This window comes from Cinclus cinclus, chromosome 5 (assembly GCF_963662255.1).
Source record: "Cinclus cinclus chromosome 5, bCinCin1.1, whole genome shotgun sequence".
Lineage (NCBI taxonomy): Eukaryota > Metazoa > Chordata > Aves > Passeriformes > Cinclidae > Cinclus > Cinclus cinclus.
This window is the reverse complement of record NC_085050.1, coordinates 7,263,670-7,290,550: the sequence shown is the minus strand read 5'-3', so window position 1 is coordinate 7,290,550 and position 26,881 is coordinate 7,263,670. Positions and strand designations below refer to the sequence as shown.

General features: G+C 40.0%; 1 protein-coding gene across 1 annotated transcript in view; it reads left to right on the top strand.

Annotated features, from left to right (window-relative positions):
• Nucleotides 1-26,881, top strand: part of FAM53A (family with sequence similarity 53 member A) — a 69,409-nt gene that overhangs the window by 27,629 nt on the left and 14,899 nt on the right. Inside the window, exon 4 of the mRNA XM_062493318.1 lies at nucleotides 3,568-4,370. Coding sequence (XP_062349302.1) covers nucleotides 3,568-4,370 — 803 coding nt within the window. The remainder of the gene's footprint in view (nucleotides 1-3,567; nucleotides 4,371-26,881) is intronic.

Here is a 26,881-nt window from a genome sequence, read left to right as displayed (position 1 = left end):
TACAGAAGCACACGAATGCTGTTATTCATGTTCAACATGTTCAGATTACTCAGCTGGTAGAAATCTTTGTACACCTTAGTGTATTCTTTGCCATATAGACCATCCAGCACGATGCAAACCATAAGTTAAAGTCCAGTTCAACCCTCCAGTGTGAGGGTTCATGGGATTGTTGCTTGTTTTTATTCCCCCTTGGAACTATTCTAATAAGTTTTATCTAGCAGAAACAATAGTTCCAATTATTGATATGTAAACTTTGGGTACTGCCTTATTAATGGGTGGACTTGAAATTTTGCATGTTATGTTTTCTCTGAACATAGAGGACTTTTATTTGCTCAGTGGGGATTCCTCATAAAATGTGAACCTTGGTTTGTGAGAGGTTTCAAAGGCAAATGGTGCTTTGTTTTAAATAGCATTACCAACTAGGCAGGTATCCTGGTGAGAGTCTGTTATAGACCACCCAACCAGGATGAAGAGAGGCACACAAAATATTCTGTAACCAGCTGGGAGAAGGCTCACAATTGCTAGTCCTTGTTGTCATGGGGGACTCCAACTTACCAGATGTCTGCTGCAAATATAATACAGCAGAGAGGAAGCAGTCTAGGAGGTTCCTGGACTGCATGGAAGAAAACTCCCTGATGCAGCTGATGAGCTAGCTCAGCCAGGGGAGATACCCTGCTGGTTTTGAACAGGGAAGGATTGGTGGTGATGTGGTGGTCAGAGGCTGCCTTGGGTACAGTGGCTGGGTTCCTTGGAGAAAGAAAGAGGCAGGGATTAGGAGAACTGCCACCTTGAACTTGTGGAGGGCAGACTGCAGCCTGTGTAGGAGGCTGGTTGGCAGAATCCCTTGGGAGGCCGTCCTGAATGACAAAGGAGTCCAGGAAGGCTGGATGTGCTTTAAGAAGGCAATGTTAAAGGTGCAGGAGCAGGCTTATCCCAGTGCTGGAAGATGAGCCACTGGGCAAGGTTGGCCAGATTGAACAGGGAGCTTTGGCTGGAGCTCAAGGCTAAAAGAAAAAAGCCAGGAGAGCTGACCTTTGGAGGGAGGGGAAGGCAACTCAGGAGGACTATGAGGATGTTGTCAGGTTATGCAGGTAGAAAATTAGAAGGGCCAGAGTCCAGCAAGAACCTAATCTGGTTACTGTCATAAAACACAAAAAGTGTTTCTATAAATGCATCAGAAATAAAAGGAAGGCTAAGGACAATCTCCATCCTTCATTGGATGCAAGAAGGCACATAGGGACAAAGGATGATGAAAAGCTGAGCTGCCTAATGCCTCCTTTTCTGCAGTCTTTAACAGTAAGACCAGTTGTTCTCTGGGTACTCAGCTCTCTGAAGTGGAACACAGGGATGGGAAGCAGAATGAAGCCCCCATAATCCAAGGGGAAATGGTCAGAGATCTTCTACATCACTTAGACCCACACAGGTCTGTGGGGCTGGAGGGGATCCACCCAAGAGGACTGAGGGAGTTCATGGGTGGGCTCACTGAGCCACTCTCCATCATTTACCATTTATCATTACTGGCTCCCTGGGGAGGTCCCAGGTGACTGGAGGTCACCAAATGTGACATCCATCCAGAAGAGCCAGAAGGAAGATCTGGGAACTGCAGGGCTGTTAGTCTGGTCTTTATTGAAAGGCAGGGTCCTGCTTGACCAACCTGATCTGCTTCTCTAACAAGGTGACCTGTCTGGTACATGAGGGAAAGGCTTCTCTTGAATAGCAGGTGATAGGGCAAGAGGAAACTGGCTTCAATTTGCACTGGTGGGGGGAGCTAGATTGGGTGTTAGGGAAAATTTCTTCACTGGAAGGTTTGTAAAGTACTGAAACTGTTGCCCAGGGCAGTGGTGGAGTCAACATCCCTGCAGGTATTTAAAAGATGTGTAAATGTGGCACCTAGGACATGGTTAAGTGGTGGACTTGGCGGAGTTAAGTTAATGGCTGGACTCTGATCTTAGAACTGTTTTCCAGACTAAATAATTAAGTGCTTCTGCCATGTAAAGAATAAAAACACAAGTTCAACTCTTGAATTTTTTGTTTTGCATTAAACTTTTAAATAAGCTTTCTAGCCTGGAAGAAAGCTTCCTAAGGATTTAAAAAAAATCAGGTGTGTCCCAGCTAGGAAATAGTCCTACAGTAGGTGCTGGGAGTTTTAAACATTAGCTGGACCCCATTGTGTCGGCTCTTTTACTTGTATTGAATTATGGATGGTCCCTGCCTTGAAGAGCTTGCATGCTTAAGGCAAAGCACAGTATGTGGTAGTACCCATCTGAAAGAATGGAGGAGGAAGGACAGAGGAATTCTAATAAAACATGTTTGAATAGGCCAGCTGTCTGCACAGTTAAATGATTTTGAGACAATAGGGTGTTCTTTAAGTAAGATCCAAATAAACAGGATAATCCATGACATACTTTGGGCATGGAACATGTACAACTATTTGGGTTTGCAACTTTTGAAGCTACTCAGCAGATCTTTTAGCTGTTGATTCCTTTAAAACTTAGTTTAGAACGTCAACCATAAGAATATATTAGTATTCAGTGTTTAGGCTCTATCTAGAGCCTTAAAATAGGTGTATGGGAAAAAAATGGGTATTTTAAATGTTCTTTCTTTAAAGCCAGGATAAGTGAAACTTACTTGGCTAATTGGTTTAAATTAGCAAATTTCTAATCAAGCATGAAGCACTGTTAGCTGGCCAACAGTTTTGCTGCTTTTTCAATTTGCAAATCCAAAGTCTGCTGTAGTTCTTCTTACACTTCATTGTATAATGTGGTGGAACAGCTGTAAAATGTGCAGAATGTTCTCAAAGAAACGCTTCACAAAAGAGTGAGAGGCTGCACTGGCAGACTGCTTTTAACCCAGCATTGCCACTTCAGATGAGAAGTTGTGCACTACGCCTGCATTCACAGTAAAACTTGCAGCAGGTTCTTAAGGAGTACTTTATTTTATGCATTAAATTAAGATTTGGGTTTTTTTTCTTGTATTCGGAGTGTAAAGGGGGGAAGGCAAAAGTCTTCAGTCTGATTTAACTTTTTACTGTTCCTGATTTAAAATAAAGCTTTTCAGACCAGAGAATGTGAACACCCTTTGCAAGTTTTCTTTAATAAGGTCTTCTTAATAGAAGAGTATAAGATCTAAATGAAGAAACATCAGTCTGAAGAGATTATCCTGCTTTTGCACTTTAAAAAAAAGTTCCCTGATGTCTTCTCACATTGTTAATCTGTTTTGTTTGTATTTGGAGGTTGTTCACTGTTACATGATTTAATTGTGGTATGTGTTATGCACTCGGAAACTTCCTGCTGCTGACTGAAAAACATATTCTGCAATTATTCAGTATAAAGGAAAAATTATTAACAGGGTACCTATGCGTTAGAATGCCTGGATTGGTTCCTGAAATACTTTGGTCTTTGTTTTTAAATTTTCTACATTTTTTTTTAGTGTGAAATTCTGTTTAAGAGCTGGGTATTTATGGCTCATCCTTCTAAAGATTATTTCGATGGCTTTACATTAAACTAGGTTTAAAACAAACTGTCGTTTCGCTTTTCATCTTTAACCTGTATCTCTCTTTGCTTTCAGAAGACAGTCCTTGGAAAGCTTTAAATGGGGGTTACCCAATCCAGCCTGACACAACCAGGAATTCAGCTTACCCTTTCCCAGTGTGCCCGTTCAGCACCAGCGCTGCCAGCAATGGCAGCCTGCCGTGGCAGCAGGAATCCTCCAACACGTCCATGGTGTCGGGATGGATAAGCGAGTTAAACCTCAATGAAAACTCGGGCCAGCCCCTGGCACCGCCCACCAAGCGCCACTGCCGCTCCCTGTCGGAGCCGGACGAGCTGGCTCGCTGCAGGTCACCCTGGAAGCCCGGCAGCTCCAAGGTTTGGACTCCCGTGTCAAAGAGACGCTGTAACAGCGGCGGCAGCGCTACCTTGCAGCGCTGCAACAGCCATGGAAGTGCCACCTTGCAGAGAAGCACGAGCATCAGCCTGCCGCAAAACATCCTGTCCCTAAACAACGTCTTCACCATCGCCAGCTTCAACACCTCTCCAGTACCCAGACCTTCCTCTGCCAGCAGCGGGTTTGTGGACAGCAGCGAGGGCAGCACGAGCTCCAGCACCCGCTGGAATTCTGGAGGCCCTTGTGACTTTAACCCAAGGCGCCGCCTCTCCCTCTCCCAGGAGCACATCACCGAGACGGGAAATCTCTTGCCTTCAGCCAGCAGCACTCCCACCTCCACACCCGAGCTCAGCCGGCGGCAGGGCCTGCTGAGGTGCCGCTCGCAGCCCTGCGTCCTGAACGAGAAGAAGAGCCGGCTGAAGCGCAGACGGGAGGAGGACGTACGATGGAACAGGCCATCGTTAGACTTTTTTAAAATGACACGGGTGAGATGTGGTTTTCCTCAGTGTGGGAAGGGAGCTCTTGCAGAAAGGCTGTTTGTAGATGAGCGACACCAATTTGTAGTTGTTGCAGATGTGCTCGTGCCCTGTATCTGTCGCCTTTGGCGGCGGAGCGGGTTGCTTGCACTATACCCTAAAGTGGCTTAGATCTTGCCTGTGAAACCCACTTCTTGAAGTCCATTCTACTTGATACAGAGTGCTTAAAGCAAAGGCCACAGAAATATGGCTTGCTTTTTGAAAAGCAAGGAAGCCGTGGGGAATGGAGTAGACACTGTAGCAAAGAATTTATACCACTGTGTTCCCAAAGGCAATGATTTGAGTAATCTTGGTGCAAATCTGTTTGATTAAGCCTCCCCTTAGTTTGATGAGTTCCATGAAGCAAAATAAGAGCGAGCAAACTTCTGTATAAATGGATTAACTAAAGAAGCTGCTAATAAGCAGTTGGAAACAGATAGTATTCTAATACGACAACTACAGGTGCTCTTGCTCAATGGAGTGGCGTTTTACTCCAGTATGTTATTTAGAATTCTTCTTCCCTCCTCATGAGAGTAGAGGTGCTGATTCAAGAGCTAGAAAAATTCAGTTCATGCCTATACTTTGCATGCAATGCAAATGCATGTACCACAGCTCATTTTTTTGAAGCTTCTTTGTCCACAGAGTTGCATGCTACAGTTCAAGATGTAAAACTGAATCTGACGTTATGGTCAGAGGACACTTTGTGCTTGTGACTATAACTCTAGTGCCTTCAGTAGATACCAGACTTGGAAGGTTTGTGTGGTAGATTGGTTATGACTAGTGGTGAGGAGGCAGTTTGCAAAACTAGCAGTAAAATTGTAAGGAAGGGACACAGTTGTGCACCAGTGTCCTGTATGTGATGCACTGTGCAAAAGAAAAGCTGGATAGGACAGAGTGTTGGCTAAAACATGTGGTTTTTGGTACCCCAGTATTAGACTTTACATCAAAATACATGGGAAGAATACCAGTAAGGTAGATACTGGAAGTGTCTGATGCTAGCTAGTTTATTATGTCCGCTTGGCTAAAAGTATCTGTGATGACCTGCCCTTCCCTTGTACTTTTGTGAAACAACTTCTTTATATCTTTAAGGATTTTCCTCTTGAAAAATATGGCGTTTTTGGTGAAGCTGGTGGGTTAGGGCAATCTGTTTAGTTATAGGGTTGATAACCAGTTCTGTTCTAGGTATGGCTAGACAGTGTGCTGAGTTTTGGCTAAGATGCAAGTTTACTAGTTAGCTAATCAGATTTTACCTGTTTCTCTGTGTTAATCACTGCTGGGATTAGTTTGCTAATCTAGACCAGAAGTATTATTGGATTTGCCTTTAAACTGCCTGTGTGGTCTAATGCAGGTTTCTTTATGAAAATTTAAAACCTGCCCCCTTTTTTGGCTAGTCTTGATGCTGCTTGCATTCTTCAAGCCCTGGAGGTGAGATGCAATATTGCAGGCTACTGAGTAGCTTCAGTTGCTCAGATCTTACTTTTAAATAATCCATAGAGCAGTGTGTGTGGAGGAAACCTGTTACAGCCCATGACTATAGGAAGTTTCTCTGTCTGTTTAGATTTGCTGCAGAATTGTATATGACACTAAGCCAGTCTTGACTACCTTTTCCTGTAAAACTATTTTGTGATGATTTAATGATGAGTAGTTTATTCTGCAGTGTCAAGGCTTGATGTTTTCTTTCTAGCTATTTCAGTAGAGTCTTCCTCTTAAGATACGATTTTGTATTTAATCAAAGGCACAAACTATATCTTGGAAATACATCAATTTCCAACCATGCTAAACTTTAATGAAAACATCTGTTTAAAGCCTAGGCAAGTACTGGAAACATCTGAAATAAAAGTTGAATTAACCTGGTATTTCTTGGAAACTTTTTTTAGAATGTCAGGTTGCTTGCCCATTTTGTTCTTAAAAGTCTTCATATCTTACCTTTTTTTTGCATGCCCCAAATTCTGGCAGGTGTATATGGTTTGAAACTTAAGTGAAATTACTGCTGTGCAAAGTATCATGAGCTAATACTACAGAAGGCTTGTTTTAAAGTGCCATACAAGGTGTCCTATATCTGCATAGAGCTCAGTGAAGATCAGGGCTACCATTAGGGAAAGTTGAGTAAGACCTTCCTTTCATGTGTCTTGATGGTTCCTTATTGTTTCCAAAAATACTTTTTCTGTGATTTCAAATTCACTTCCAAGTCAGTTTATGAAATACCTCTGTTGAAAACAAGTGCTTTTAAGGATTTTTAAGCTTTATTGCAGTTATTTTGATGTTCTCAAATCTTGCTAAAAAGCTCAACTTACCAAGTAGTTGCTCAAAACCAGGTCAGCAATTAGATAATAATGATTGTGGAGAACTTAACATGGGTCATATATTGGAGGCACAACTGCTTGAAGATGAAAATTTTGGGGCTGCAGACATTTCTGCAGTGCTCTGGTATCCTAAGAGGTTGACACAAACACCTGCTGAAGTTGCGGAAGACTTCTCAGCAAGGAATTTTCTCAAATCAGTATTTATCAGCACTATATGATTAATTTACTTTAGATTGTAGCAGGGGCTGTTATATCTGAATGAAGATCTTCAATAGCTGTGGTCAGGTGAAGCTGTAGAGGCAGAAGGGGATGAAAAGTGTTTTTGGTTTGATGTGTTTTATCTTCTTGTTTTTGTTTTGGTGTTGGCTCTTTTGGGCTTTTTTTCATTACTGAACTGTTTCTTTTTGGTTTTTTTTTTTTTGCTAGTTGAGTTGTGAAAGCATACTTGTTGGTTGCTGCTTCAGTCACTAGTAATTTGATAAATGTTAGTGCTAGAAAATCAAAAGTCTAATTCTGAAAGCAAGGTTTCCATTGTCATTGCTTTTTAAGTTCAGAATTCATTGATGAGAAAATTCAGGTTATGAACTTACCCATGCCTGTTCTTAATTTCTGTCCTTGTTCATGGACAGTGGCTTGCTCCTTGCACTGGTCCATCTTTAATATTCTGATTCGTGCCTTTTATTTAGTAGAGGTAAAGAAATCGAGCAGCTCTGAATACCATAAACTGTTTTATTTCTATGTACTTTGACTTTGTTTTATTCTTCCACAGACCTTCACACTTCACTGCACTCCCCCTCTGGTTTAGGTTTTCATGCCCTCCTGGGAAGGAATATGCCATATCTTCAATTCTCATGGAAAACGCTATATTAATATCCAGTAAAGCGAGTGATTCATGTATGTAGAAAGAGATTAAAGTATTCAGGCAGATTGCTGTACACCCCTGCTTAGCTCTCACATAGTGCTAAATTCTGGAAGGATCTTTTTCTGGACTAGAAGCTGAAAATGCAAACTTGTGAAACATCAGACTTTCTAGGACATGAAGACAGCTGTAATAACAAGTGGAAGAGACTGTAGGAAAAGATAACAAAATACTATAGCTGTTTTCAGCCCCTGAAGGCTCAAAATCACTTTCTCCATTCAGTTTTGTGCACAAGAAGAGCTGTAGGAGTTGCAGCGTGGCAGAATGCGGTGTCTGTGCCCACTGAGCATTTGTTCACAAGCACCCAAATGAGAAGCTGGCTGCAGTGACAGTGTCAACCTTCCTCCATGGCAGCAGACATCCCATCACCCTGGTGTTTGGAGATGCCTGCATGTGGCAAAGAGCCTCTCTGGGCTTGTGCTCTCCTGCAGCAAATCCGTTCTGTTTCAGAGGCTGCCACAGGATGAGTCAAGGTGGTGTTTAGACTGCTAACTGCAGTATGGGGAGAGAAATGTTTCTTTACTGAAGTGGAAACTGCTGAGTTTTTTCCAGTGTTCTGCTTTGTGAGTTATGTCAGTTTATCCTGAGGTGCAACAAGGAAAGAGCAGCCAAGAGGTTGCACGTGTTTTTTTGGTATGTAAGCAAGTTTTACTGTGACAGTGAGACTTAATTCTCTTTTAGATCAAACATGCTGTAGTCTGAAGTCTTTCTGCTGTTGAACATTCCTGTGTTACTCCTCCCCCAGTGTGGTGGTATGAAGTTCCAGAAAGTAATAATCCTGGTATCGTACTTAAAAATCCCAAACTATTTGTGTTTTCTGTGAAGTGGTGCTTGGTCTGTTTAAGTAGTTAATACCAAATACCTGGCTTTATCCACATAAGTAATAGTTTCAGCTATTGAATCCTGGTGTATCTCATGCATTAGTTAACATTAGACTCATGAGACAACGCAGTCAAGAATTTTAAGGGACTCTAGACAGTGGAATAACTCAGGGACTGAAGTTGTAATTTCCTAGTACAGGGTGCTGCTTTTCTTAGAAATATTTGAAAGTCATCTGGATTTTATACTACTGTATTTTCTTGGTACTGAGATGGATCCTAAGTGCCACACCAGGTCAGGCGAAAGCTGCAGCTGGCACCCTGCCCAACCAGAACAGCTGCTTTGAGGGATGCAAGAACAATGAATGTGCAATGTGATACTTCCTCCAGCATGGCCTGGCTCCTGCCAGTGTGCATCTTGGGGTTTCAGGGTGTGCATCAATGGTTCAAACTCTGACAACTACTGAGAGCTATTTTCTGTTGATAATAGTCTTTCTTAACCCCATATCTTGGACCTCCACAGTGTTACACAACAGTGTAATTTTTGTAAACAGTTCTTCATCACCTGAAACACCTGAATACTTGATCTAGTCTTTGTTGAAGTTTCAGCTCTTCAGCTGGTGAAGTACTTGGATAACGTTGATCCTTAAAGTGAATTGAGCTAAAATTGCTTTATGACTATTGCCTTTATGCTGCAGATAGCAGTGATGTAATGGCTCTATATAGCAATGAGGAGTTCTCACAGGATGAGTATGAACAAATTAGTCAAGTATGTCAACTTGGACTGAAACAGCAAAATTAGTATCACTTGCATGTGAGAATAAGCAGCAGGACTAGTTGGTAGTGATTTCCACAGCAGTTTAAAAACAGGTACAAAGCAGAGGTGAACGTTGGGGGTGGATGTGTGTCCCTGAAGGGTGGGAGGAGGAGGCAGTACAATAAAGGGCAGAGCACATCACCAGTGTTGCAATTGAACTTGGGTCAGGTGGCTGCTGCTTGTATTACAGACTTCCCTAGTAACTCCTGATCTGTTTTGTGCAATCTCTGCATCCACATACTTGTTTCACTTTGTGGGCCAGTTTGTAGAAGCCAGTGTGAACAGATACAAGGGTGAGCTGTAATACTTATTATTTTATGTAGTTGTATAAGCCGGGGTAACAAAATGTGTGCTTGTGGCCTGAGAACTACCAGGCAATGGCTGGGGTTTGCCCTTTGAGGTTACTGAGGTTACTGTAATGGTTAGTATGGAGACAGGTTTATGAATTACCTATATTGTGGCCTCACCAACTTCAAGCAAAGTCAATTTCGAAGTAGAAGCAAAATTCAAAGTAAAGCATTCTTCTTGATTCTTGGAGTTCTTGTTGTGATTAGTGTAGTGAAGGAGCTGCTCCCTTTTGTTAAGCTCTCTCCCAGGTTGCTGTTTTAGCATGTGTAAGATAAAGAAGTGAAATCAAGTCCCTCACTGAGCTCCCAGGGTGCCTGCCCTGTGAGTCAGGGCTGCACTGGCTAAAGTAGGTTAAGTGCTGCCTCATGAATTTCATTCAGATTGTGTTCTGGAAATAGTAAACATGTTGCTTTAAATAGCTTGAGATGCTTATGTAAAGCTTGTCTCTTGTAGTCTCCTGTCTAAATGGGAACAAACAGGTTATTTGGGGTAGATGTAATTTCTGCTTGTGGAGGCAGCAAAGGCTGTTCTGTGCCCTGCACATGAGTGCGGTGTGGTTTGGGGAAGTTCTTGAATACAACTGCAGCACATAATGACTTAAGCTCTGGTGATTCACTTGCAAGATGTACTACAGCATCTCTCAGTCAGAATGTAGGTCTGGTTTTTCTGCCTGTGTATGACATGTTGGAATTCAGTGGTGCATTGATGGTGCAGCACTGCTCAGATAAAATAGGTGGTAGATGTTCTTGCATATGTGGGTGTCTTGTGCTGCAGGGTGCCCTCGATGCCCTTGGGTTTTGGAATATGGTTCGTGGAAAATACAATACAGATGAGTAATATGTACAGAAGAATTGGGCTGGAGTTGATTTGGATCAATAAGATGGTAGCAAATATAGATGTATAACACTACTAGTTTCCTTTTGTATAAGATAAAGACCAAAAATAACAGCTACAAATGAAGGAATTGAGCCAGGAAGAGAATCTTAGCTATTTAAAACTTAATATCTATGATCAGGTGAGTCTTAAACATTTGACAAACAGAGCTAATCCTGGCCTACCTTTGCTTTGAAAAGCACTTTGAGGACTTGGTGGGTGGTTTTTTTTTTTTCCCCTTCCTTTGGTGGTAATTTCTGCAAGTGATTGTAAACCAAGAAAGCAAAAGATAACATGATTTGTATTTCAAATATCAACATTGTATCAAAATTTCCCAGCGAAGTAAAATAGTGGTTTGAATCAATTTTGTGTAACTCTAGGCATAAACATAATTTATAGCTGGAAATAAATTGTGAACAATGGACCTCAAGGAAAATTTTTCTTCTCTTTGCCTATGTAGTGTCCCCTGTGTGCAAGAGGCTGACTTCAGTATTTCAGTGTGGGTTTTTTCTGAGTAATCCTGTCTAATCCTGTCTTGGAGGACAAATGTCAGAATGAAAATGAGTACAGTAAGATACTTGCAGGTTTTCTAAGCTTCAGTAAAGATAAACTCCTGCTATGCCTACGGATTTTGAACAGTGAAGTGCAAGTTGGCTTCAATCTGCCAGAGGTTGTTCAAGATATATTTGTTTGATGTAAATCAATTAAAAGGGCAGAGAATTGCTAAGACGAGGAAGAAATTCTTTGGAGAGGAACAGATATGTGGAAGGTAGGAGCAGTTTCTTGAGATGCTTCCTGTGTTAGTTACTTCTTGAGCAAACTTCAGTGATGGCCAGTGGCAGTCCCAGCACCAGTGTCACTGCTGGAAGAGTTGCACCTGAACTCTGCACTTCTCTGGACAACAGATATCTAACAAATTCCCAAGTATTTTGGCTTAGACTGTATGGTGAATTTGCTTCTCTGAAGTTAAGCAATATGCATCTTCTATGTAGTGTGTTTAAACCTCCCATATGCTTACATTTCATGAGAAATAGTGTGCAGCAGTTTGAATGAGATTTTGTGTGAGTAACTGTTTACATTTGGCTATCAATCTGTAAAAAACAATTGTGGAAATCATGGATGAGGAAAGATGTTGTAAATCACCCTGTTTCATTCTCTGTTGATGCATGATTGCTTCCCACAATATATATTTGTTCTGCTGTTTGGTCCACTGCAGCCTTTTAAATGCCTCCAGGGATGTGGTTTCCTTAGCAGATAAGAGTCTCTTGTGGGAAGCAGAGGTAGTTTTGCCTAAGCTATAAAAATTTATTCAGACTCACTTAAGATAGTGTCATGTATTTTTGGATTTCTTTCTTATTGTCATGATAATATTTAATGGAAATGGAACTTTATTCTTCCTGGTCCTCCAGTTAATAAAAACATGTGAGATGTCAGTCTCCATTTGAAAGCAGTTTCTGCAGTACCAAGAGGTAGAATAGCAGATATTAAATGTACCTAGAGCCTGGGAACCTATATCCAGCTACATTTCTCTGCTTTGTGAAAAATTTATGAATGACTTTGCTTTTTTTGGCCTGAATTTTTTTTTTCATGAGTTATTTCATGAGAATTGCACATGAGCAGAATTTTTTTCTCTGAGAAGTAATAGCCAGGGATGAGAGCTTCTTGCAGAGCTTCAAGGACTTGAGTAGCACCAGCTGAGGTGTTCAGCTAGATCTCCATTTCTAGTCTAACATTTAGACTATTCCTTTCCCTAGTAGTTAGGTCTCTTAATTTAAACCTCTACAAAGTACTCCAGTGAAATAGGTTAATGACATAAATATTTTGTAGAAAGTGATGAACCTTTTTCTATTATCTTAAGCTTTACTTACTCTTTGTAAGGTGTTAATACAGATGCTACTTGCTGTGTTGGAGTTGGAAATATTCAACTGCTGGTTTCAAAACAAAAAAAATTAAGATGTATTGCTTCAGAATAAGAAGCTGGGCTTAAGCTCCAGATACTTAAAAGAAACCCCAAACAACCAAAAGAACAACCCCTTCCCCCAACTTTATTTTATGCCATTATAAATCAGTATAGCATCCTTCTAAACTTCTTAATCATATTTAGCTAGCTAGTGTTTGTCTCTTGTTATGCCCATTGTTTGAGCAGGAACTTGTTTAAATAAGTGGTATTTTCAGGGTGGGAGGAAACTATTTTTAGAGTATGCATTTGTGGCATAAGTAGTTGACGTTAAGCTTAAAGACAGCTTTTTAACCTTGTCAGAAATCTGTATTTTCCACTGGGTGTTGTTACTATCTGACAATCAGTTTTGAGTTGGATTTTGTCATTTAAGACATAGTTGTACGGCTCTTTTATCCTTCTCATCCTAAATAGATGAACTGCACATCTGTTGTGTGAAAGTAACGTGGGAGGTCTCTAAATTTTTCTATTTCAAGAGTGACTTTGTTAACATCAGTTAAAAGGCTTATCTATAATTGGACAGTTCCTATTAACACTGTGGTGTTGCAGAACTGATGTTCATTTTCCATCCCTTCTCAGATGGTTTTTAATGTGAAGCGTGTGAAAAATCTTTATTTTTACAACTGGATATTGTGCTTAATAACTAGCAAAGCAACATAGCAAAATTAAGCTTTAATTTTTCAAATAATTTCAGGCACTGTACCAGGTGAAAACAGAAGTACTCTTCTATAAAGAGCTGAGAATTTTCACCAAAATGTGAAAATTCTTACAGCAGCAGTGCCTTAAGGACAACACTTGTGCCATGACTGACTTTAAAGGGCCTTTAGAGGGAGCAAACTTTAGGTGCTTTCTCTGCTGCTGGGGTGGTGCGGAGACTCAAGTGTGGTTTTTAGTTCTTTAATGTGTTGTCTTGAATTTTTGTGGGAGTCAGAACAGTTCCTTAAAATGAAGGATGGTATCTAATGTAACACATTTTTTTCAGAAGGAGGTAAATGCTATAAACGTTCCAACATCTGCCTATAAGAAAGACGGGTCAGGTCATAACTTAACTGTGAATCTTGGAGGACTCAAGATCCCAGATGGTGTCAATGGTGTGTAGCTACTGAACTGGCTTGCGTGAGCTTTTCATGTATGACTTGTGGGCTCTATCCAAGTAACATGTAAGTCAGCTCCAAGTGGATTTAATTCAGAGACACTGTCCTATGGAATTCACTTCCCTTTTGAACAGTCTATATGAACCTTTATGGCTGTGACTTTTTTTTTACTCAAGTAGAAGTATCTGTGGCAATTGATGTTTGCTCTCTCAATTTCTTGAATTTAACAGTTCAGATAATTCTACAATTGTATGAAACTGGAGAAAAGGGCATGTATGATTATGAAATGAGATGTTGAAACTACTGCTTCTCAACTTCCTCACAGTTCTTTTTGAATCTGGGATGTAATTGAGACTCCCCCTCCCCATCCAATAAAGTTGTATAGGTGAAAAAAAGTAACTTAAACTGTTTACTTGTTTGTTCTGAATTGCAGACCCTCCATCGCTTGCTGCTTTAGTTTTCTCGTGTTTTATTTTATGTAGATGAAGATGTGCTAACTGCGAAACACTTCTTTTCACAACCTCTATTGTGTAATTTTAAGTTTAGGCTCTCCAATTGCTTGAATTTTTGTTGTTTAAGGATGTCCTTAAGCAAACGGCAGTGTGCAAGGCACGGGTATAAGGCCTTCTCTTCCCTGAAGCTGTGCTTTCCTGTGGTCACTCTGCAGCAAGTAAACGTTGTAAATGCTTTGAAATTATGGAGGGTTTGGTTATAGAAACCACTGTAGCATTTGTTTTTCTCTTCCTCACTCCCCTCCCCTTGCCACCCCTGTGGTTTGAGTTTTGTATGAGGAGGACTCAGAGGAAGGGAAGCTGAATTCCTTTTCCTTGTTTTCATCTTTCAAATACAATGGTGATTACAATGTCTGTATGAAACAGGCATTATATTTTGGTAATAATGTTTTGTCTCAAAGTGAGTGAGTCACCTTCTGACTGCCAGGCTTCAGAATATGACAGTCCTTAAGAACTTTCCATGTGAGGAAGCAATAACATATTTGTGGGATGGCTAATGAATCATGGATAATTAGTGTCCTGGTCCTGCTAAGCTTTAGCATCTGACAGGTATTTTTAGTGGAGTGGTTTAGAGAAATATTCTCTACCCAGTTTATAATTTGATCTAATATGTGAAACCTTCAAATACTAACTTTTTATATCATGGCACAAAAAACGAAATTGATCTTACAGGGTTACCTTCTGAACTTTTATTCCCTTAGTTCTTGTTGAGTATATTTTAGGGCATCACAGATTAAGTTATAATCTATTAAAAATGAAACTAAGTCTATTAAAAAATAATTATTGTTATAGTGATGGGGACAACTGATATATTTTGCCTGCATTGGTGTGTATGTAATGCTGGCTTCATACTGATTTAGATGAGAAGAATGATCCTTGATATATCAAAGACTATGTATTTTTAGTTTAGTTCAAAGTACTACAAGTAATTACTTCAGTAAGCTTCAAGTTTCCAGTTGCCAGTAGCCTGGGACACTTAATCATCAGAGCTTACACTTGTGGAAGGGTCCTGCCCATAGCATTTGGTATCTGCTGAACGTGAGTGGTCTCCAAATTCCTGCTGTTGCAGTGCATCTGGTGATGTTTGTGTATGGCTGTGTGCATGGCACAAAACTCATGAAATTCCTGTGGTTATTGATGGTTTTTTGACACTAGGGCTGTTAGTCTTTGCACTTTATCTGAGGAACAGCCATTTTTGGGGAGGGCCTTTCAAAACAGGTGTTGTAGAACAGGAAAGCTTTTCCTAAGAGCTCCAGGGCACATCTGAGGCTTCTTGTATAGTCTCAGACTTATGGGAGCAACTGTTCATATTGATGACACATCCTTCAGGCAGGACCAGCAGGTCCTGTCCCAATACCTTCAGCTTCTACCAGGCTTGAATTCAAACATGCTTTCAACTTTTCCAATCCTGTTTTAGGAAATAGCCTCAGTTAACTGAGACTTGATTTACTCTGGTATTGATGTAAGTACCTGAGGAATAATCTGCAGTTTGCCAGGTTGTTGGAGATGATAGACTTAAATTTGATGCTTTTACTTCTCCTGCCATGAACAAGAGGAATATCTAGGTATCTTAAAAATGGGAGGGGAGGGGGTTGGGAATTGCTATCCATCTAAGGCTCTGTTTCAGATATGTCTGAGTTTGGCTAATCCAGATCTTGTGTAATTCCCCCTTTCATTGTGATGGAAAAGGTCCTTTACTTATAGCTATAATTTCTGATTAATGGAGCCCTTAATTTGTTAGAAAAAGCTTTTTAGGTTGAGCAGTGTTAGAGGGGAGCATTTTTTTCCAGTCTTGCTCCTTAAAATGATCTTGCTGTCACAAACAGATTTAAGTTTTCTGTGCTGAGACATAACTGATAACTGTATTCCAAACTGGAGTTATACAGGTCATAAAGTTGGTCAAGAAGTGGCCTTGTGGGTTTTTTCTAACCACAGCAGAGTATTTTCTTGACCTAGTTATTTTTCAAAGACAGATGACTGTTTTTCTTAACCTTGAACATTGTTGCCTGAAGGGGTTAGTCTGATGGTTTGACACAGGGTTTGGAGAACCTCTAGTCTCTCCCTCTGATACTGTTGAATTTGGATTCTATTTTGCCCAGCTGTGTTTTTTTTTTTTTTAAGTAAGATTCTTGAACTTGAAAAGCTCCTTCAGTAACAGGCCTTGAAAAAGGAAACTTTTGTCTGTATGTAAGGCCTTTTCCTCTAGGATGAATATTACATGGTACAAACCTGAAATATGGAACTGTTCTACTGGGAGTCAATATTTTTTTCTGATGGCATTTAAGCATCTTCACAAAATGCATGTCTGTTTTTACTGGGGGTTGGCAACCCAGCATGATGTCTGCTTGCTAATTTCACATGGTCTGAAAACTTTTTTCTCCTGAGTGTTGCCAGCTTCTTTCCCTGTTATTGTAGCTGTGTTCCTGCATGTGCTTATGTTTTGCAAGGATGTTAGGGGCTAGTACTTGGTGCTGTAAGCTTTCTTTTGGAGGGAGGGCAGCAGAACTGAATGTTGGGAACAGGAGTGATTCTTCCTCTGCTACTGTGTGAGAACAGGACATGTGCAGAATTAAGTAGTTTACACAGCTTGCCAGTCCTCAGGTTCTGCTTCATGTACATTGCTGTTCTGAGAGTTCCTTTGGCGTTGCTCTGAGTTATTTTTGCAGCTCTGCTCTGCTGCTTTCTGTTTAGGGATTTTTTTCAAGTTCTTTGGTCTGGTGTCAAAATCCTGTTTAGATCCTTGTAGAGAATAACTGTCCAGAAAACCAGTTGTCCTTCCTGGTGCTGAGCATCACTAAGTTCTGCTCCTCTTCCATTTTGGCCATAAGGAATATTCTATGACTTGTAGCAGAAAGATCCAATGGAACTGAGTTCTCTGATCCTCTTGTGTGGCGGCATGACCCACAGTTAGTCCTCTATAAATGTGCTGAGCTATTCTTGGGCTACTGTAAGAAGCTCCCTTATACAAAACGTGCCCTGACTAGGTAGGCTTGGGATCTAGTGACCCTGAAATTTGCTGGATGTTGTAGCTGTGGCATATCTGAGAGCCAGGGCTGAGAGTATCCAGCATCTGTGAAGCCACGTGAACTCACTCAAACATTACCCTGTCCACTCTTTGCTCCCAGACACACAGGACATCCTGCTAATGTGATCAACTCTTCTCATGGCTTGTACTTGTATTTTTTATTTTTTTTTTTTTTTAGTGAGTCTGCTTCTGCAATCAGTCTGACTGTGGTTTTGAATCTTTAACATTACTGTATTAAATTGAAATCCACTTAGCATAGTTCTGGCTTTTTCTGTCTTAATACATATTCTGAAAAATATGAAGACCTCTGGGGAACCATGAGACAAGTTGCAGTCAGCAGCTAGAGGATGGTGACAAAAGGGTGAAAATTGCCCAAGAGGTCTGTTCCCAAGCAGAATTTGGGGATATCTTTCTTTTTTGTTGTTGTTGTTGCCACTGTCAGTAGTTTGATAGTCTGGAAGTTAGTGCCTTAAAGCTATGGGTTAAAAAAAGCATGCTAGTGTACTTCAGGAGGGGATGCCAGAGTTTGAGGGGGAAGGAAGGAATGTCCTCTGCAACCTTTTTAGTGTATGCTCTAGGTCTATAAATAGCTCTCAGTGACTGTCTCTTCCAATTATTAATTCCCTGAGCAGCAGTATTTGTAAAGCTGATGTTCTTGAGATGGCCTTTGGTTTCAAATGTCTGTTTAGGCATAAAAGCTATTTTTTTCTTCAGGTATGAGTCTACTGATGCATGCTGGATCTTCTACTTTAGGAGTTCCTCATGCACCTGTGAAATAACTTAAGATTCCTGTTCTCCTGAGTAGTGATGAAACCAACTGCCAGTTACACAAAGCAAAAATCAATATACTGCTATGTTCACCACAAGTAGTAGCAGCAATATGAGGTGTTTCTCTGTCCTACAGTAACCTGTGGGAGTAGCAAGAACTGTGACCTAAATAGGAAGGAGATTCAAACTAGTGCTACAACATATTGTCTTGAGAGTGTAACAAGTGACAGGTTTGGGACACTTTGAGTTTCTCCTCTGTTTATCTGAAAACAAAACAACCTTCCTTGCTTTGATATCTCACAAGAGCTGTTGCAAGCAGTGCTGCTTGGCTGACTTAGCTGCTGTCATACTGGGGTGTTTTTTTCTTCTGTTGTGGTGAAGTCTTTCCCTTGCTGTGAAACAAAATTCATTATATCTTCCATGGGGATCATTTGATCTATATTCAGACTGAGGGTCAAGTCCAGTTTTGTAATGATGATATGGTTTGTAATGCATATTAGTGGTTTTACCTTTGTGTTACAGCAGAAATAACTTGGTTCTTGAAGTTCATGTTTGGAAACTGTAAACCAAAGGGATTATAGAGAGGAAATGAAGGAGGGGCAGGATGTTGAAATGCATTTTTAGCAAACAGTCATATTTGTAATAACCTCTAATCTGTAAGAACAAACCTCAGTGGAACTGTTATTGAACTATGAGTCTGCTGTTAACTCCCTCTGCTTCAAATCTCCTTCCCCTTCTACACAGTCAATTCTAAAGCAGTCACAGTTAAATTCTTTAATGTGACTCATACCTACTTCAAGTTTTTGTCTTCTCTCCACCTGAAAAGGTTTTGTGTACACAGAGTAAGGCTACTTTCACCCTTCACTGGCCAGCTTGTGGTCAAAATATTTTTCTGTGATCTATTTAAGTATGTCCTGAGATTTATGATGAATTTGTTCTTGTGTAACACTCTCCACCCTGCTAGTTTCTCTTCCTTAACCTTCATTAGGCTTACATACTGTGGAAGCATCGATTTCTAACAGAAGTATAGACAAGCTGAAGTCTCTTGTTAAGAGACTGCACAGGTTCCTGGGCTTCAGTATCCTGTAAAAATCGGTGAATATTGCAGAAGCTGCTGTGGTTTTTGTTTTACTTTTAGGATTAGCATGTGAGCACCATCTAACGTGAGTCTTAATTGGGACTTGATTTTATTGTCCATTCCCAACATGGTTGGTTTGTTAGAAAACTGCCATGAAGGAGAAGGTTGTGAGTGGTTTCTTAAATTTACTCATGGCTGATGATACCATGTGTCCTTATCAAGTGTGTCTGTGCCCTGGCTGCTTCTTTAGCTTTTCCTTCCAGTTGATCCCTCTGCAGTGTGCCTGCTTAGAGACAGTTACTGCTGATAACTTCTTTAGCCATGCTAAGTGAACCAGGCTCTGCTGAAGCAGGCTGAGCCTTGCCTACCTCTGACTATTTTTTCTGTTTGCTTTTATTCTCTCTCCTTTTATGGCTGTTTTGTGTTGGTGACTGCAGTCACTTGTTTTTCTTGTCCTGCTCTAACCCTTCCAACTGATTAATTCCTCGTGATGCAGTTTGATGGTGTGACCTTGTGCTTTTCTATAAATGTGCCTGTGATATAATTTCAATCAAGTTAATGAATATTCCAGCCTTCCCTTATGTGGCTGATGTCATTCAGCTTTAACTCATGAAGTATGTGAATATAAGGTACACTTTGGGGTGTATTTTTCCCATTCTTAAGCAGTCTTCAGATGCATTGTCACCAAGATGTATTGCCACCTCCATCTTTGAGTTTTGTGTGTTCATTAGATTTCTGCTCCATATGAGGGTCTTGGTATTGTTGCACTGTGTCTTGGAAAACTCATAAATGAAGATTTAGCTGGTCATGGAGGACAACATTAGAGTTTGGAGCAGGTTTGTGTACCGCATTTTGATGAGCATACCAGTGCTCATGATGAAGAAGGAACAATTATTCTCTTTTGGACCTGTCTTTCTGTGTGCTTTCCTGGAGTAAGCAATTGAGGTTCAATGCTTAGGGTGTTTTTTTTTTTTTGTTTTTTTTTTTTTTTTTTGTAGGCAATGCAACTTTATTGCTGTTGTCTCTACTACAGAATGTAACTTTTTATTCCAAGTCCTGTGTCATAGCATGGTTTTGAATAACTGACCTTTTTCCTTTTGGGACAAGGTGTAACTTCAAAGACTAGTTGTGTCATGCTGCTGTTCTGGGCTCCCTTGGACTGAAATCTGGTCACTCAGTTCTCTTGCCTGTGTTGCTTCTGGAAAAGTCTTTTAACCTGCTTTGATTATGTCAATAAGGGTGAATAGAATATGACATCAGTTGCTCTGCTGAGTGGGATGTGTGATCTCCTCAGCTCTAAGGGCATGAAGATATGCCAGGGCAGAGTTTTTTCTCTGGAACTGTATTCTGGTTTAAGGTCTGTTTGGATTGTAGAAAGTTGGCGTGTGCAATAAAATCAGACTAGTAATTCAGATACAGTTTGGAGGCTTTTGAAAGCTTTCTCAAGTCTCCACCCAAGAAACTTCCTGTGAGAGCAGTGCACACAAGATAAGAAAGTACTAGGTTTAAACTGGATTAGCAGAGAAGACTCATCTTCTGTGGGGTTTTTGATGTTCAGAAAGACTTTTTAAATTCAGTGTGGTGTATAAACATATTAGGGAAAATAACTTGCTTCAAACTTCTATCTGTAAGACTGCTTGAGTGTAGTGACTGCTGGGGATTTTTGGTGAAGGAAGAGAATTGGCTTACAATAAATGCAGGTGCAGTCTGGTATGAAATGAGCTTTTGTTGCAAAAATTGTAAGGGTGAGGACTTGCATGTAGGGGAGAATTTCCATTTTGAAATGAGAATGGTTTAAGTTTGCAAAAAGCAAGGGGAATCTTGTCTGATTTAGAAGAATTACCCAGGAAGAGACAGTGCCAAGAAGCCTCTAAAATCGGGGGACTTTTTTGGTATAGGTGAATGGAGAGAGCAACAAGAAGGTTGCTTACTGCTGGTGGGCAGTCTTCTGGTGTGGATTTTGAGTGTTTCTCGGATCTCTGGGGATTTACCAGGATTCAAGTGGTCAGGTGTGCGAGGTTTTTACTGTGCATTTTGCAGCAGAAGATTAAAGAATTTATGTTAAATGAAAAAAACTGTTTATGGCAGTAGTACAGTTACTTTCAGGTGAGTCTAAAGAAAATCAGGACAAATGAGATTAAATTTCTTTCAAATCTTGCTAGTTTCTTCATATCCTGGTGCTTGGAGTTGTCCAACTTTCTGTGCAGGCAGAGATGAAAAAATGAATTATTATAACATGCTTTTCTTTAGGTCTTGCAGTCTTTGGTTTTCTTTATTTTTCAATAATTCTCTAAATTTATTCACCTATTTATATAAATTCATGTATGTTTAGCAGAAGGAGCTGGTTTCACATTTGCTTTGAGATCAACATTGGAAGTGTCTGTTTGGAGTGAAAAAACCCTGCTTGTATTTGGGCAGTGCAGGATGAAGTTAGGACTTGTGTTGTTTTGATATCAGGAGCTGTTGCAGCCTTTTTTTGTAGGTGAGTTGCTGTTGTCATGGTTATAATTTCTCTGCACTGCTCATAGTGTTGGAGATCCCACCACAGATTTTGAGGTTGCTTTGCCACGTGAACACATCTGCTGTGTTGTGTATCTGACTTTGAGGAAAATACTTTGATCAGACATCACCTGTCTAGTTTAAAAAATGCAATTAAATAGTTCAAGTAAATATTTGCATTAGCTGGGAAATAAGGTGGTACCTTGGAGATTAGGTCTGATGTAATAATGAAGTGATGGAGAACAAAATGCAGCTCCAGAACAGGAGTTGTTAACTCTGAAGTGCAGTAGAAGGTAATCAGGGATTAAATAATATTTCTAGTGCAAGTCATCTACTGGATAAGTAGTAGATAGTTGCCTTTGTGCTAAGCTTAGTTTTGCTATGTCAAAAGATGTATCTTGCTGACCAGGGTGTTTTTGATAAACCTGCAATGGCTAAAGTGCTCTGACTTCAACAATAAAATGGCAGAAATGTGAAGAGCCCAAACCTTTTGGAGCCTGAGCTTGTAACACCCTGTGTGAAACAGAAGCCTGGGTAGTTTTCCATTAGTTGTTCTTGTTGTAATACTGGTGTGACACACTTCATCCGCCCAACAGCCTTTTTTAAGAATCTTGAACTTGCAGTAGTTAAAAAATAACTTGGTTCATTCAGTGCTCTCTGAAATGACTGTTCCATTGATCCGGATGTTTGCTTAACAGCAAGCACTTCCATTTTAACTGTCTCCCTGTGCTTTTGAGAAAATAGCAAATGTGTCCTCCATTCTTAAATGCAACTGTTTTTTCTTGCTTTCAGTATTGCTGAGCAGCCAACAGTGTGCTGGTAACTCAGGTGTTAATGTGGCAACCTTGTAAACTTGAACCAAGGGACTAAGTACTCAAGTATTCAAATTAGATATAGAAACTGATAAACTGATATAAACTAAAACAATTTCAACAACTAATTTGAGTGTAACCTTGGCAGTTCTTTTCTTCTTTGTTTTTGATATACAAGAATAAAGAAGGATGATAGGGGAAAGCAAAAAAGCAGAGTAGTTGGGAAACGGGGAAAGGAGAGAGGATCAACTCATGGAACTTTATTGCAGATGTTTGTACAAATTTGCCTTTCTCTAACCTAGGACTATTGCTTCCAGCTGCATGAAATGCAGTCTACTCATCTGAAACTGTATGTATGTTAAATTGAGCTGTGCTTTTATTAATGCAAGGTGCACAGTCTCTCAAACATGTTTCTCCTGTAGTAGGGAAACACCCTCCTATTTTAATTTGAAAATAGCACTAACATTTTTTTTCACATGAATTATTTTGCAGTATTACCGAAGGAGGCCTGGACTTAAACTTTTTTTTCCCTAATCATACTAGCAATTTGACAACTTGTTACTTTGAGAGGACAAGTTGTAGGAAAGCCCCATGTGTGACTGAGTTGAGGCTTGCCTATGTAGCAGCTATCAAGTGAGAAGGGTGTGAGGCATGAAGGACAATGTCTATTTTTGAATAGCTGGATGCAGACACTCTTCTTAGTGTAGTGCCTATTCCCAGTTCATTCTTTGTAAATGCAAACCCTTAATTTCAGTTTTCCCCTAAAAAAAGGAGGCTTAGTATTTTGGGTGTTGCAAAAATTTGCCCTCTTATTCAGTAGAATGTTTTGAACATGAAATATTTCCAGAACAAAATTGTTTTTGTGATGTGTTTCGGTGGGATAAAACATTGGGTTATATTTTGGAGGCCTGTTGAAAATTTTTAACGTTCAGTATTTGCAGTATCCTAGTGTTCCAGGTATCATTGCATAGTCTGCCTTGATGAGAAATATCGGAGTGTTGAAATTGTATTTGCAGATTTTTGTGTATGTAACTATTTCATTTTCAAAAGGACACAGTGTTCTAGTGCAATAGGAGAACAACATCCTGTGCTTGTGAATGGAAGGGGAAGTGGTAGATCTCACTCTTGGGTGGATCTTTAGGTAGATGTTTTAGAGCCAAGGCCTGTCTCAGTGTGTCCTGTCTGGGTTCATTGATGCTTCACTGGGGTCACTGGTGCCTGCTCTAGGTTGAGAGTATCTCCTCCTTCCTCCTTACCAGGGAAGTATGTATGTAGCAGGAGGCTGTAGTACCACACTTACTAACATTTGTCTCCCTGCTAAAGAAGTTGCCTTCCCTCAGCCAAGCCTGAGCAGTAAAACCAGAAGGCACATAGCCTTTGTGGTGCTTTTTCTCATGCAAGAGGTAGACTAGTTTGTCACAACTCAAAAATTCTGTCTATGATTCCTTGGGCCTCTAAAGTTTTTACAAGTGCACATTTAAAAGAGCCTTTAAGACCAGAGTTTGAGCAATTTAAGCTCTACAAAGATAGTGTCCTTCTGGGAAAGGGTTTTGCATATTCCCAGTGTTCATCAGGTGTGGCTTTTGATAATGTATGAGACTTTTTTCCTTTGTCTAGTTATATTTTAACTATCTCAGTTTTCAGTACTGTTTTACGTTGATCAGTGTGTGCATTGCTTGTCTTCTAGACTAATTTATATTACCAGTAAAGAGGAGGAGAACTTTGTGGTCTTGGCAGTATTGGAACAAGAATATTGTGTTGTAAGTTGCTGAGCAGGACTGAAAGTTTTTTGAACTTCAGCTAATGCTGGGTAACTCAATTTCAGCCAGTCTGTTGAAAATTGTCCTTTTTAAAAGCTGTATGTTACAAGGGTATTCAAGTTTGAACTAGTAGGTTAAAATAAGTGATATGAAGTGGTGTTATGATGTACAAATAGTATGAAAGATCTTAAAACACATATGACAGGTGCTTGTGGCTTAACTGTCATGTCCTATTTTGTAGAGCTTCAAGGTTACTTGTAACTGCTGTAGTGTGTGCTGAGAGTGGCAGAAAAAAGATGCGCTTGAAGGTAGTCAATGTAGAGCCTCACTGAAATTCTTCATTAGTGCACAAAATAGAAATTGATTCAGAGGCTGAGACTCTTGACGTGCTCTAAACCCCTCAAATATAAACTTAGGGTGGGGTTTTTTTGCTTCTCTCCTTTCAGATCTAATTAGAATTTACTTTTGCATAATAGCTTGCCTAGCAGGTTTTTTCCTTTTGGGAATGTTGCTCATCATACTTGTTTTGAGGGTACTTTGCTGAATCAAAACACAGACTTGAAGGTTTTGGGGATTTCAGAGTGATTGTACTGTCCTGAAGTGCTCAATGCACAGGCCATTGTGTTAAGCGTTTAACATTATTTTTGTTGTGTAACTTTTGCAATTTGAGCCTGTGTTACTATAGAACCAAAATTTTGTTTAAGTTGAATTTCCAAGGCTTGTTAAAATTGCATGTCCCAGAGCAATAAACTTGGTTTCCTCAATTTTGCAAAGCTCACATAGTTGGCACAGTAAGGTGTGTTTTCAGGGCATGCAAGTTTGTAGTTGGGTTGGTAAATGGCCCTTAAATAGAAGTACTTTGTCAGGTGAGTAGGAATGTAATAATGGAATTTAATATGAACAGAAATACTTTGCAGTGGAGTGTGTTTACTTCCAGACTCAGTTCAGACTTACAAATGAAGTATATATATCTGCTCATGTTGAAAAATACTATTCTCTGGTATTCATTTTCTAAAAGAACCAAGTTCTTTCTGTTCTCCTAGGGAGAGGACACCTTGTGGAGAATAACCATAAGAAGAAATGAGAATTTTTGGTCTTTTCTGTTACTGAGCCTAAGGTCTTTTAACAGCAGAAAGGACAGACATTGAGTAGTTAGGTAGTAATTAATAATCTTTAATGGCTTCAGTATACTAGATAGAACTTAATTGATTCCCATCTTTTGAGGCACCAATCAACTCCTTGAGATCCAAACTGTCTGCTTGTTTTCATCTCCTTTGGACCAAACCCTGGTTTAAATTCAGTTTATTTTACTTCTGTTCTGAGGTGGTTGAGCTTTGTGAGAGGTGTCTTCTCCCTGCAAGAGTGGGCAGCAGAAAAAGTTCAGTTTTAAGAGAAATGAATCCTCGAGTCAGTGGGATGCCTGCATATCAAGCATAGTGGTTTTGTTGCATCTTGTTGTGATAGTATCTGATTCAAAAGCAGATAAAATTTGAGGGTGTGGTTAATATGGTAAATACACTGGTTATTCTGTTTGGGGGTAGGAGGAATCCTTTGTAAAGCATACTTGGAATACCTGAAGCATGTATCCACTTCTTAAATCTTAAGCAGGAAAGAGTTGGACTCCTACCTATAGCTTGAGTAAAGTGTAACACAAACTCCTTCAGGTGGCCTCCAGACATCTGCAGTGGACATAAAGCCAGCATGTGCTTGTGTAAATGCAGCAGTTGTAGAAAATGGTGAACCATTGCATATTGTCAAATAATTTTGTGTACCTGTCATGATAAAATGCTTCTGCTAGGAGGAGCAAGGGTGATACCACTCCAAATCGGAGTTAACACTGAATAAGTTAATGTTAGTGACCTTGTAGGCTAATATTGATATGTTTATTCTGACTGGTGTCAGGAGACAAAGATTTATTTGTGGCTGTTTGCAGAGCACATGCACAATTCATTTATATATTAAAAAGCCTTTCTGTACTCTTTTCACTGTGCTCTGCCAATGGAGGCCTTGACATGGAAACATGTTGCTGAGTAATGATCATGCAGACTGAAGTAATACTGATCAAAATGCTATGTAGTGGTAAAAAACTTAACTGAGGTTTAAAAAAATACATTTATTGTATGACTTTTTTTGTGAGAGTCACATTTTGTTCAAACTACCTCAATGCGTTTAGAGCATTTTTTATAAGTTCGAGGTTCAAGATAGATAAGATCAGACTTGACTTATAGATTATTAGCTACTTAAGTAGGATAAAATACTGATCTCCTAATGGTTCCTGGTTTTTGCCAATATATAATTTGATACAGTTAGAAGCAGTTGTAGATCAATTTCACATAGGCTTGCTATGTAGGAATATTGACTGAGTGGGTTTTGGTGTTGGCGTTGTGGATCCCAGTTGCTCAGATCCCTTAGTCAGTCACTGGGGTGGAAGGGAGAGATCCCTGAATGGACTAGGATATAAATGGAGTTTGTAGAGATTCTTCTGACTTGCCACAGTTCCTTTCACTGGCACTCAGCCACCCCTCAAATGGGTGTGGACTTGAGCGTTAATCACCAAGTCCTTTCTTTGTGATCACTGATTTTTAAGGACAGATGACTGTTGTCTTTCCAGAGCCATCTGGTGTGTAAGGGAAGGCTTCTAGCAAGTCTGATCCTGAATCTTTTTGCTACCATCTTCTCCAGCTGCTTTCTGAGACTGATTAATCTGTCCCTATAGTCCTATCTGAATGCAGAATCATACTAAATATGCATATGTACTAGCTAGTAAGGTGTCAGCTTTGTAAAAGTAGTAAGGTAAGCCACACCTTACAAATCTTCACAAAAGTGTGTTTATGTGCAAGCAAGTGAGCATCCTTGTCCCGTGAAAATCAGATGCTTTGCTATAAGGCTTGCAACAAT